We start from the raw sequence: 13558 nt of genomic DNA on the forward strand, positions 1-13558 counted from the left end.
TGAACAGTTACAGCAAAACCTGTCAGATCTGGGATCTGAATGTCCTGCTGTTCCACTTTTTGTTCAAAAAGCATATTTCAAAATGCTTTTTCCTGCATATGATCCCATCGAAACCAGGAGCAGTGTGCCAGAAGTTACCATGAGAAGTAGTAGTCTTGTTCTAACCCCTCTTCAGTTACAAAAAAATTCACTTGAGCTTTTGTAAATGTAGGATCAAGAGATTTATGCCGAAGTTGAAACAATTGACAATGCTAATAAAGTAGGAAGTTTTATTATGTAAACAAATGTATTCTCAGCCTGTTCTGTTTGAAAGCAATTCTGCAGCATCTTTCTTGAATAAGCTTGCACAGCAGTTGAATAACCTTACCTAGGACAGGAATCCTGACTAGCATCATTTTAGTGGATTTTCATCAGTAGGTGCACCTTGAGCAATTTCAGGAGTGCTTCATTTACTACCACTCTTAATTAAGCCAAGGGCAGCATTATTTTCCATCCCAATTTTTCAGGCAAAGCAGGTGGCTATTGTAATGTTACTGCTTTGGAAGTTCCAACTCTAGAGGTTTTCCTGCGTTTGTCAACATGGCTCAAAGGCATGTGGGTGGTAAGATGGGTAAGTTACTGACAAGAGGTTTTTACATCCCTATAATGTTGCAGTTAAAATTATAGCCTGTGCAGCAGAACTCCAGGCTGAATGGAAAAGAGAAATGGTTCTCAGAAAAGTAATTTCTCTGTTGGACTCTGGTCTCCTCTCAGCCCCCAAGTAGTTAGTGCATTTGAAAAATGTAATGGTGCAGGCTTCACCAGCCACTTGCAGCTCTCAGTTTTTCTGGATTTTGGGCATTCAGATGGGAGCCCATGACCTTAGCTTCACTGTCCAATCAGGAGAGAGCTGTTTTGACAGGAGAGGCATTTTGGTTGTGAATCATCAAGCCTGTGTGACTTGAAGGCTGGATTTATGAAATACACCAAAATGAATTTGAAAAGTTAAAGCAACAATTAACCATTCTAGGAACCATGTGTCATCAGCTAACAGGGTCCCAGGGAATAAAGCAACTATAATTCAATCTTACTTAGGCAAAGAGGATTTTGCTGGTCATAAGCAAGCAGCTCTGCCCCACAACAGCTTTTTAGCATGACTCAGTTCAACAGGATTCTTCATGACACATGCAGCTTAAAGCATATCCTAATAATTTTATTCACCAAGGAATGTGCATAAATGCCTTGCAGAATCAGCCTAGGATAAGAAAAAGTGCTGAGGGGAACAGAATGTCTATTCTTTCTTCTTCTTTGCAACCCTGCCACATCTACAGCAAAATAAGCAACACTTGACAAGAATGAAGATAGCAATGGCTGTACAGGTGAACAAGAATGCCAGAACATCCAGGCAGTGGTACTGGTACCAGGTGAGATTGTGAGCAGCTGGTCTCAAGTGCTTTGCTCCTTTGTGACGCATGACAAATTCAATCCAGAAGACAGCTCTGTCCAGAGGCTTAACTGGCTGGTCGTGGTGTATCCTGGATAACCTTAGAACATTTTCCTTATACCTGGGGAAAAAAGAAGAAACCAAGGAGATATTTCAGTCATTGTTGAAACACACCATTCAGTACCTGGCAGTCCTCTTGAGAAGGGTAGACAGCTCTGCATTTTAAATATATTGGAAACTGGCCCAATTTACTGCTATCTGCATAAAACTGGACTATGAAAAGAAAGCCAGTCTTTAGCAAAGAAATGTTACTCAAAATTATTCCAGAGTCTCCTTTCAGAAAAACAACATGGAAACATTTGCCGCATTTTCTGTTTCAATATAATGAAGTGCTGATTTTGGCTGGGATAGAGTTTGTTTTCTTCACAGTAGCTAGTTGGGGTTGTGTTTTGGATTTGTGCTAGAAATAGTGTTAATAATAGAGGGATGTTTTCCTTATAGCTGAGCAGTGCTTACACTGTCAAGGGCTTTTCTGCTTCTCACACTGGTACTCCCAGTGAGTAGGCTGGGTGTGCACAAGTAGTTGGGAAGGGGCACAGCTGAGGCAGCTGATCCCAACTGACCAAAGAGATAATCCATACTGGATGACATCATGCTCAGCAATAAAACTAAGAGGAAAGTTGGCAGGGAGTTGTGGAGAACGGCCCGTCTTCTCCCCACACATCTGAGTCTTCAGATGTCTGATTGTCGTCCAAGTTGTTGTAGATCAACTCCAACACAGCTAACTCCCTCATACAGAATATCTCCATCAATGTTGTCCATTTGCTTCAAGAATTCACAGTTTCTTTTCTGAAGGGATACCTGTCCTTCACACTTGACAAGAGTTGCTGCCAAAAACTGAGGACTCCTGGCTTTTTTCCAATCCCTTTGCCTTATCCTTAGCAAGGGATCCCAGCTTCCAGGTTTCCTTACCCTCTAATTTCTGACTGATAGGTACAGTAACCTAAGGATCTTGGGAACTCAGGAGTATGAGGAAGAATTGTGGCTACAGAGTAGGCAGGACACAACTAAAATTGTCAGCCAGAGACTCCAGAGGATTTTTACTAGCAGAGAACTGTCTCAGGAACTGCTCTGGGCATTCCAAGAGCTATTTTTCTCAAAAGGATCATAAAATGTAGTGTAAGGAAAATAAAAATACTGATTTATCCTTTCTGAGAAATGCTGATTCTCAGAAATGAAAGATGGTTTTCATCTGAAACTCAAACTCTTCAGAAGAGCCAGCAGAATTTCTCAGATCAGCAGCCCAAAATGTTAATTTATTCTATTGTAAGGCAAGGACAAAACTCACGTGGAATTGTTAATGACTGTATTCAGTGCATCAACTAGGTCCTGTGTCTTCAGTGTGCTGAAATCCAACTCAACTGCAGCTCCCTTTGCCCTCATGTGAGCAATGTTGTCATGCTGGTCTGCAAATAGAGGAATCCCAACCATTGGGACACCGTGGTAGATAGCTTCATAGATCCCATTGGTCCCACCATGAGTAATAAAGGCCTTCGTCAAGGGATGGCCTGGAACAAAGAAGAGCCATGTGTAACAGCAGCTGTGGCATTCACTGGGACAGGAGCACTGCAGGCTACCTGGGCAAATGTACTGCTAGAGAAAGGAACAGCCCTGATCAGCATCAGAGCTTGGATACTTAGCTTTCACACACTGATATTTATTTTAATGCAATGTGTGAATCAGCATGTTCTTCCAGACTACTCCAAAGTTACTTCAGCCCTTCTGCTGTTGTGCAGTTCTAGTTTTAATATGGTGTCAGGTTCACAACAGCCCCCTGCTGCAACCTTGCTTAGGTCAAGCGTTTTGAAGAGTGAGCCTTGGAGGTTAACTGCAGAGACCAGATCCAGCTCCAGAGTAGATGTCTATTTAATATTTACTCCTGCCTACAGGTGGTTTTTAGTCCTTCTGGACAATTGCCACTGAGCTCTGTAAGACACAGGCTTTGCTGTAGAGATCCATCTTTATAGCTAAGCACAAGTTGCTGCCTTCTTGAACACTGCTCCCTACTCCCTTCACAGCCTGGCTGTATCTTCTATGATTCTTGTACAGCCACTCAACTTGAAGTCAAAAGCAGGCTAGGTAACTAAAGCTCCAAGAGCATATCTCTGCTGCTTTAAGCTGCAATACTAATTGTAGTCAGAAGTGTTACATTGGTTGTTGGGGTTGGTTTTTTTTTGCCTGAGCAAGCCATTTTAGTGGAAAAACAAAGAAGGAAACAGTTTTTCCAGTGGTGCAATATATCCCAGATAGAATCATCTCACCAAGCAGGTCATTTTGGGGTATCCAGTCATAAATCCTGGTGTTGGAGCCCAGAGTTTCTGGTTTTTTTCCTTTGTACCGCCAGAGGACCTTGAACAAAGGAACAATGAGATAAACATACTGTATGTGACATGCCCTTCTATAATACTACATGGAATGTAGGGCTTTATCTCAAACCCATGTACCTTTTCCCAGCCATTCAAATAGCTTTGGCTCCAGTTTAACTCTTTGATTAGTTAGTATGTGCTTACTATAAAAATTACATAGAATGGTTTTTATATTTTGGCCTATGGTCACACCTCCGTGTCATTTGATTCAGAGAACGGGAAATGCTCCCCGTGAGGTGACTGAACAGTCTGCCTCTGCAGAGCCCAGCTTCCCAGCACATCTGGCAGGGATGCAGATAAAAAACAGGCCAGTCCAAATGTAAAAGGCTCACTGAAGTCAAAGAGGAGTGACAAAAAAATGCAAGTTGGTTTAGACCTGAAAGGAAATTCACCTTTTGTGGAAGCTGGCTGAGGGCTTTGGCAATCACATTACTTTTTTCGTCAGTTAAGTTGTAGATCATCGACCCAAGAGAGAATACCACGATGCCATGTTTCCCTGAGCTCTGAACAAATTCTTCCATTTCCTAGGATAGGCAGAAAACATATTGAGAGTAAGTACCTACTGCAGATTACACAGATTTCTGTGAACCAAGAGCATAACCTTTTTAGCTTATCAAAGAGATGATTGTGGTGTATGAGCACCTCTGCTGACAGAAGGGCATTACAGAGATAGACCTGTCCCTGTGCAAAATAGACAGTTTCTCCCCAAGAAGGAGCAGGACAAGTTGAGACAGGTGGCAGAATCTTTGTCTTTCTGAAGGCAAGTCAAGCAGTTTCAGGACTCATCTCTATGAGAGCACAAGCAGCAGGAACGGATCCTGGCAGTGAGTGTGAGAGGGCCATGCCCTGTGACACCCTCCCTAGCATAGTCATGGTTCTGGATTTTCCTGGAACAAGTACTTTGCATTTCATAGCTTTGCAGGAAGGGACAGTGCTGAAAACTAGCAAGGTTTTCTAGCATCCTAATCAGAGACTGATTGAGTCATTGCTGTCTCTTTTTAGTCAGCCGGTTCTCTATAATACAGCAGCTGTTGCTAAATAGATTTTTTACAAACCAGACCAATAGGTCTTCCTGTTCCTTTTTTTCAGTTAGTGTCATGTGAAATGGAGAAATAGCCCAAAAGAGAATGGTTATCTATTTCCCCCAACTCAACCCTCACTACAGGGAAGTGAGAAGAGAGTTAGAAGGCTTCTTTTAGTGGACAACTTGTGCTGAAAATACCCTACCTCCTCTGAGACTTTCTACAGGAATGACAATCTAGACCAGAGCTTGTCATGTTGCCAACAGCAGTATCTAGGAGCTTGAAATTCCACCTGAATATTGCCAGTCACAGCAGAGCGTAGGCTGGAGATGCTGAGTATTTTACTACCTTTATGATGTCTTAAACGAAGCAATAATAGAAAAAAGTGTTTATCACTCATCTTTTTCTGCAAGACTTGGCTCCATTTTGTCTAGAGAATTTGTCCTTTCTCAATGCCTTTTTGCATGAAGTATTTCAGTATTGCCATGGGCTGCAAGTCTGTATCATGGAATTGTATCTTACATGTAACTGCTCTGAGGAAGCACCTATTTTTCCTTAAAAAAACACTGTATTCCCTCGTGCTGACCTCAGTTGTCCTCTTTTAAGACATCAGGCTGTAAACCCAGCCCTCAGTCTGCACAAGTTGGACAGATTGCTAAATAGCTCCATGCTCTCGACCTGCAGCAGAGCATCTTCTGTAAGAGTGAGCTTTCTCAGGACATGGCTGGCATGGTCGATCCAGAAGGGAAACAGTTTTTGTTCTGCTGGGCAACCAACCAACCAAGCAATGGCAGAATAAAGTTGGGATACCTTTGGTAATGGCTTTGCAGGCTTGCAGTGAAGTCCTCCAACGAATTCAAAGTTGGGCAGAAAAGGGCGTGGAAATTCAAAATCCCAGTATGTTCTGATTAACCATATTTCTGCTTTCCCCATCGTCTCACACAGGGTTGTGGGTCTTCCTAGGGGCAAGGTACAAGGGGTTTACAACATGCACAGGAATGTGGCCTTGTTTGCTGTAGGTTCCAAAAGAGCCTTACCTTTGTCATTTGGTACTCCTGGGCAGTGTTATCTATCAAATAATGCATTACATGAAAACGCGGACAAATCTGGACCTATTCCTTGCCCTGTCCTGTGTTTGACCTTGGCAGGTTGCCATGAACAAGGCAATATAATCTTTAAAAGGATTTTGACCCTTCAGTATTAATTTACAGCAGTACAAGAATAAGTGGGAAGCATTTAGTTTCTTTGATACAGAAGTGCAATTTTTGTACTGCTGAAAGACCTGTGCTTGTGTCCTGGTTTGAGCCAAGAGAGAACTAATTTTCTTTTTAGTCTCTTCTAAGTAACTGCAGTTTCTGAAATTAACAGCATGTTTTTCAGCCAGTGTCTGCTTCTAGGACTGATCATTCTCCGTGTTTATAGTTATTGCTGGAGAATGGTCTGCAGAACCAAGCAGTGACCTTGGCTCAAACCTGGACAGCTTGTAATAAGAACCCCACTTTAGGGAAGAGAATAATCACAGAAAAATTAGGTAAAAAAAAATATAAAAAATTGCAAAGTGGTTATTGCCTGTCAAGGAGGAGGAAATTTTAAAAATTAAGTTCTGTGGCATTTTTCAAATGGTAACTCAGCCAGTGGCTGCTCAGACTGCAGTAAAAGACAGGTACAGACTTCCCTAGTTCTGTTAGGGACTTGGTCAGCTCCTTCTGACACATATTGGGGAAATTTTACCAAATCCATAGATGCTCAGAATGGAATTTTATGTAAAATCCAGTGTCTCTAGAAATCTATCTATAGAAAAAAAATCCAATGGGTAAAACTGTTTTATAGCTTCCTGTTTGGAAAAACATATATTCTCAGGTACAAGTTGCAAGTTGTCTTTGCAGTATTTTCCCTACAAAGTGGAACTGGGAGGGGAAAGGTTAGAAGTGTGGGTAAATGATTATCCAAAGCCAGCCTAATGCAAGTAGGAACCAAGCAAAAGAAGCAGCAAGAGTAAAATTATCTGTAGGGCATCTTCTCATACTACTTGATCAGCATTACAATTTACACCTGTAATTTTTTTTTTAATTTATGTAAAGAGCAATGAGTCAGTTACAAAGTAACTAGAGTGAAAATGAAGCCTGTGTTACACATAGAGTAATATAAAGGTGTAATTAAGACTTGTGTAGTATTAAAAAAAAATAAATCAGGGAAAAGGGATTAGTTTGCAGAGCACAGAGGCATTCTTAGGCAATGCAGGAAGAGATTGGAGGGCAACAGAATAGATGCCCTTTTGCTTGCTGTTCACTCATTATCTGACTAATCGTATTCTGTGCAAGATTCAAAGTCCATGGAACTAAAAGGTCCCAATTCAGACTTTGAATCAAGCCTGAATTGTACTAGGTTGGAACAAAAATGTCAAGAGCTCACCAGCAGTATCATCATTGACAAAAACTAGAACTATGTGCTTTAAAGATCCTCAAGAGGAACTAGAGCAATAACTGCACTGGTGTCTTAGACTAGATGAGACCTGTAAGGGAAAGCAGCCTCCATGGGACCAGACCAGGATTACTATCTCTGCTGGCCATTGAGAAAGAGTATTTTAAGACAACAGCATTGAGGTTCCAAAACATTGAAAGGGCACAACCTATACAAGAGGAGAAACCACTCAACAGCTACCTTACCTAAGGCATAACTGTAATACCCATCCCATTCATCTCGCCAAAACTTTAAGAAAAATAAATCCATGTAGAAGTAAAATAGGAAGTTCTGTAGTCTTTCCACAAAGGGCATTCGGTCTGTCAGGCCCCTGGTGCTAGCAGGCACATAAGATGGTGGGGATGGGAGCCCACCACACAGCCGTTCAACCACATTCCCATCAGAGAAACGGAAGCTGTAGACAAAAGGGATTGCTAGGATTTCTGCTATGAGCTCGCCACCTACAGACAGGGGGTCAGCGATCAGAATATCAAACTTGGCCTGCTGCAGCTTTTCTATTAGCTGAGGGTTCATTGCAGTGTCACAAGCCTGCTTTGACATATTGGAAAAGATCTCCAAGTCCTTTTTCATCCTCCACATGATCTGCCAAGCAGAGGCATTAGAGATCTCATTTAGATAGAAATTGATGAAGTCGTCCATGAAAGCATCTAGGGTCTTCTGGGTAAAGGGGACTTGCAGGACCTCAAAGGTGAAGGGGGAAGAGGTGTCTTGGTAGTTGATCAGCAGATTGCTTGAGGGCACCAGCACAGTCACTTCATGACCCCGGAGAACAAGCTCTTCCAGCAACACTTTCACATTGATCCAGTGGCTTGCATCGGTGGGCCAGACCACCACCTTCCCGCAAAAACCAGCATTCCAGCAGCATGCATAGGCCCAGAGCAGCCAGAGGAACCTTGGCCCCATCATCGCAGCAGTCCATATACAATTCTGTTCCGACTGAGCTGGAAGTAATTTACTGCTCCAGTGTGCAAACAATATAGAGCCAGCCAATAAAAGTGAAATCCACTTGTTGCCAAGTTTGGCAAGAGGCATGTCAGAACACGACTCATAAGAGGACTGGGCAAGCAGCAAATCCTGTTCTGGAATCTCCTGCAGTACTCCAGTGATGGCAGCTCCTGTTTCTTCATGCCACAAAGGGCTTGAGACATTGCCTCATTTCTGTGAGATGCTTTCCCCTTCCTTTCACACCTCCTTCAGGACTGAACACACTCCAAAGCATACCACAGTCAGGGTAGAGAACAGCTCAGCTAACACAGCTAACAAAAAAGGTATTGCACAAGGAGCCTTAAATGCTAAACCCCACATTTAACAATAAAAAAGCACAAGATCCAAGCAGATCTGTGGCTTACACAACAGCAGATCAGCAAACCATGCTTCTGCCAGCACATTTTCTGATCTTTGTCAAACATGAAAAGAACACAAGGCAACACACAGTTAGGTACTCTAATAGTAGAATATCTTAGTCACTCATCTATCTTAGCATAATTACACCCTGGTAGTGAAAAACAAATAAAAACACTTAAGAGTCTCATGTTGAAATATTATCCATTTCACCTGCCCACCAACAATGCACATGCATTTGCTCTGTTTCCTTGTAAGAATTACAATAATCTCTTAGAGCAAAAATGTGAAAATAATTATGCAACTATTATTTTAAGAAGAAAAAAAACCTATAAGAAAATACAACTGTCTTCTAAAATTTCTTCTAGACACTTTCAGAAATGCAAGGAGCCCTGTCTCTGCTGAGAGCCTTTTATCTCTGCAAACGGAGGCTCAGCTGCTCTCCCAAGCCTTTAAAAGACCACAGGAGGCCATTTTCTCTCATTTTGAGATAAGCTGGCAGCAAGAAGGGTACTAGGGGAAAAAAGGTAGTACCATTGTATAGCTTTCCAAAAACAATTTTTATTTCTACTTCAAATGGTTTAGTGCAGTACTAGTGTTTAGTGGGTATATAATATTATTTTGATGTTCTTAGTGTTTATCATGATTAATCTATGAATATGACTGATTCTGCCTGTTTCAAGTCACTTTAGCACTGTTCTACCTACCCTAGAAGTACCTGTAGAGACTTAGCTGTACTAGTGTAGCAGGTCAGGATTAACAGGTAATGTTTGTTTGCCTGGGTTGACTTGACACATGAGTTTTGGAGGAAAGATAGTGAGTTCAAGGGTGTCTTGCTTCTACTTTGTGCCCTAACCTTTAAGCTCTGGCTATTTACTCTTTTGTTAGAGCAGATATAATTTGTGGAAGTAAGAGCATCCTTACCTAAAACATCACTGTAGTATTGATCCCAGCTTCCCCAGATAATGATATGATAGATGATATCCTGTATGGTGTAGGCAAAGATGTTTTTTAGCCTTTCCAGGAAGGACATCCTATCTGTTAGGCCAGTTAGGGTGGCTGGTACGTAGGAAGGAGGTGCTGGGAGTGCCCCACAGAGCCGTTCCAATGTGTTGCCTAGGGAGAAGCGGATGGTGTACACAAAGGGGATACCCAGCTTCTCAGCAAACAGCTCCCCACTGGGTGACAGTGGGTCTGCCAAGAGGACATCAAAGGTAGATGCCCTGAGTCTCTCCAGCAGCACCTCATTCTTCAGGACTTCATCACAAATTATTCTGGTTACATTCTTCATGTTGTACACCAGCTGAGCTATCTTGTGAACAGTTTCCCAGGCAGATAGGTCTCTCTCCTTGTAAAAGAAACAATCGAAAGATTCTTGCAACAAGGTATCCATCTCCTTTTTGGTGATTGGCACCTCAACCACCTCAAACTGGAAGGGTGAGGGCTGTGTGTGGTTGAAGATGAGGAAGCATGAAGGCATCAGCACGGTCACTTTGTGGCCCCGGACCACAAGCTCCTGGAGTATGTACTCCATGTTCAGCCAGTGGCTGTTGTCAGCCGGCCAGACCAACACCTTTCCCCCAGACACCTGGCCCACCACAGCCAGCAGCCACAGCACTGTCACCTCCTTCCCTGCCATAGCCTGCCCTGTGTAGCAATGTCTCGGTGGCCTCACCAGTACACCCAAGCTGGGCTGAGCATGAGTAACACTGCCTTCTTCCGGAGGGCAGGGTGTCAAGGTAGCTGGAGTGAAATCCTGTCCTGGATAATGGCATGTTTTCCTGGGGAAAAAGGTGCCTGGGACCAGCTGTCACCATCTGGTGGTAAATAGCTTGCTGAAGCTGGAAGACGTGCTTCCTCTGGAGCAGCAGGGAGAGCTGTTAGCCCTGGGGGCTCCATCCAGGGAGGCTTGTGTCCTGTTGCTCATCCTCCTGCCTGTCTAACTGCAGTCTCCATGTTACTTGTTTGGCAGAAGAGGTGACTTTGTCATTCTTCTGGCTCTTTGCAGCATAGCTGGGTATGCAGATGTTCACCCACTGTGTGGGCACCCTTGTGCTTCATAAAGCCCTTGAGCATCCATTTACAGTGCACTTGAGAGGGTGATCTAGGCTGCAGTCAAAAAGCTGCGTCTTGAAGTAGCTGAAACTACATGGCAAGTGACTCCAGTATCAGAGGAAGACTGTCCTCATGTGAACATGCCTCTTCCAGAGCATGCATCATGAGAGCCCAGAGCTGGTAGATGATGGTGTGGGCTGTCCTGCCTGCCACTAGCTGCCAATTATGCACTATAAATTGAACTAGAAAATCTGTTAAACAGTTTTATTTATGGTTACCGTTCTGATATGCAATTAAGAAATACTGTAAGTCCTCTTCACTGTGCTAAAAATCATCATTACTGGGCTTCCACCCAGCTCTGTTACACAATACATATTCCTAACGTTGTTGTGCAAGGCTTTTGGTACAGCTTCTGTGTTGCCTACAGCATCATTTCCTGGATGAAAATGGGGGTGATAGAAACAGTTGGACTGTGAGAAGCCAAGCTGATATACCTCAACTGCTGTGTACATGACAACAGTGTGGTGTGCTTGTGGAGCTCTGCAGCACGCAGGTATTTGCAGGCAATTGAGCCCTGAGAGATTTGTAGGTACTCTTATGAACTCAGTGTGAGGTTAGTAAAAATGGCATGTTGGTCATGTGGTTAATAGTTACATAAACATTTGTCTACATATTCACTCAAAGTGGTCCAGAAGCAAAGCCTGCAGAGGAAGACTTGTCGCTTTTACTGCTTGCTTGTGGGTGGAGGGGATGTTTTAAATAAAACTTGTTTTGTCCAAAGAGGATTTGTTTTCTATGAGCAGTGACGTAAGTGAAGTCTCTATTACAAAGCCACAATGCATTTCAGTATTTCTACTGAGGGGGGCAGGGTTGGCTCATAATTCACCAACTCATCACTCCTTGTTATGATACTGTGGATTAGGAAAACAGCTCTGTTCCCATTGGAAGGAGAAATGTGTATGCTGAGCTTCCTTTCTGAGGGCCTTATGTGGTGGGAAGTTGTTTCAACATCCACATTACAAGTAATTATGGCAAAAGTCAATTCCACCAACTGGGGGGATGACCAGTGATCCCTGTCTGAATGCAATGGCATAACAGCACAGCACCCTGAGAGAGGGGTGGGTGCAACTGATGGACCCTGGTGGCTCATTCCCTTTTCCACATAGGAGCATAATGAGACCTTGAGTTTGCAACCCTGAGACTTTCCTAGCTCTGAAGGTTGTGAGGCAGGAGGCTGTGTAATGAGAAGTGAAGCAGCAGAAGGCTTACCTAAGATTTTGCTATAGTAGGTATCCCATTCTCCCCAGTAGCTCTGGAAAACGTAGTCTTGCAGGTGGTAGGACACAATGTTTTTTATTCTCTCACCAAAGGACATGCAGTCGGTGAGCTCGGACAGGGCTGCGGGCGCATAGGATGGTGGGGCTGGGATCTTGCCGCAGTGCCTCTCCACAGTGGAGGCTGGGGAGAAGCGCAGCGAGTAGATGAATGGGATGGTCAACTTGAGAGCCAGGAGGTCCCCACAGAGAGTCACTGGGTCTGACAGCAGAAGGTCATAGCTAGACCTCTGCAAGTGGCCCATCAGTTCTTGGTTGGTTAGCACTGCATCGCACATTAGCCTGTTCATCTGGTGCCAGTTTTTGGACAGTTTTCCCAGCTCCTTGTAAAACTGCCAGAACGTCAAGGTGGTTGGCCTGTTATTCAGCCACAGTGCCACTATATCCTTGATCAAGTTCTCAGTGGTGTCTTTCTTGAAGGGCACATTATAGACCTCAAACTTCCCCACAGCCTCAGCCCTGGGCTTAATGAAGAGGGAAGCATTGGATACCAGGATGGAAACATTGTGCCCGCGGTGGATGAGCTCCTGTATAACTATCTTCACGTTCAGCCAGTGGCTGCCTTCTGTTGGCCAGATCAACACGTTCCCACAGAAGGCAGGCCCTAGCAGGGCAACCTGAAGAAGGAGCAGCTGGAGGTATTTCTTAGAGCTGGTGTTTTTTATGGCCATTGCAGGGTTAAGGGCTAGATAGCCTGGGAGTTTTCCCTTCCAGTTGGGAGTGCTGCACCCCTGTGTTGTGTTTGATGGCTCTTTACTAACAGTCTTAGCAAAAGCAGGAGTTTGCTGTTGCACAGGTGGGGCCTCTAAAACCCATGTTTGATTTCAGGTCTGAAAAGACAGAAAAGGGTGTTTGGTGATTCACTTTTCCCTTTGTGCATTCTACCCTGTGAGCTTCCCGCCGAGGGAGTTCCTTTCCCTGGTTAGCAGGATGGAAGCAATCCCTGTGCTGCTGTCAAAGGTTTGCCTTCAAGCTACTCCCTTTCCACAAGAAGAATTTAATCCTTTATTGATTTTTCCCACAGCCATGGTATCTGTATACTGTAATGTTTCCAACTGCTGCCAGACAACTCAACGCAGAGAGCTCATTGCTACTGTCTGGGGCACATCGCCACCAACCTGGTCATGTTGTGGGACTCACTTCAGCTGTCTAAACATGGGTCTGGGACCCTCCTGGCCCCTAAAGGTTCTTCTCAGAGCAAAACCCACATCTTCTGGGGTGACTCTCACTCAGAAAGTCAGCACTTGAATGTAAGGTGCTATGTCCTGGAAGGAGCTCTCAACCACCGGTAGCCAAAATGACAACTAAACCCGTGCATGTAATCATATGTTCTATCCAACACAATTTGGGGAACAAATGCTGTGCAGCAAAAAGCTCTTACCTAGTGGAGTCTTGCAAGGTATGTAAGCGTGGTGGTCTGAGTTGCAAGGTGCAATTAGCTATACGGGTTCGCTTCTGTTTCTGGCTGCTCACCTC

The 13558-nt window shown here is 43.8% G+C and overlaps 1 protein-coding gene across 7 annotated transcripts; it reads right to left on the bottom strand.

Annotated features, from left to right (window-relative positions):
* Positions 1-197: 197 nt before the first annotated feature.
* LOC127383530 (UDP-glucuronosyltransferase 2A2-like) lies at positions 198-12753 on the bottom strand. 7 transcript variants are annotated; one of them, XM_051616614.1, is made up of 7 exons: positions 12425-12753; positions 9618-10036; positions 5682-5830; positions 4242-4373; positions 3745-3832; positions 2772-2991; positions 198-1544 (listed from the first exon to the last, which is right to left on the bottom strand). In XM_051616614.1, exons 1-7 carry the CDS (start codon positions 12751-12753, stop codon positions 1271-1273), a joined length of 1611 nt encoding a protein of 536 aa, XP_051472574.1. In that variant the 3' UTR covers positions 198-1270. The 7 variants fall into 7 exon arrangements, with proteins under 7 accessions (XP_051472574.1, XP_051472572.1, XP_051472569.1 ...); XM_051616612.1 differs by lacking the exon at positions 9618-10036 and adding an exon at positions 7538-7846 and having other exon boundaries at positions 12324-12753; XM_051616609.1 differs by having other exon boundaries at positions 9618-10248; positions 12019-12753.
* Positions 12754-13558: the final 805 nt, after the last annotated feature.

Source organism: Apus apus, chromosome 4 (genome assembly GCF_020740795.1).
Source record: "Apus apus isolate bApuApu2 chromosome 4, bApuApu2.pri.cur, whole genome shotgun sequence".
Lineage (NCBI taxonomy): Eukaryota > Metazoa > Chordata > Aves > Apodiformes > Apodidae > Apus > Apus apus.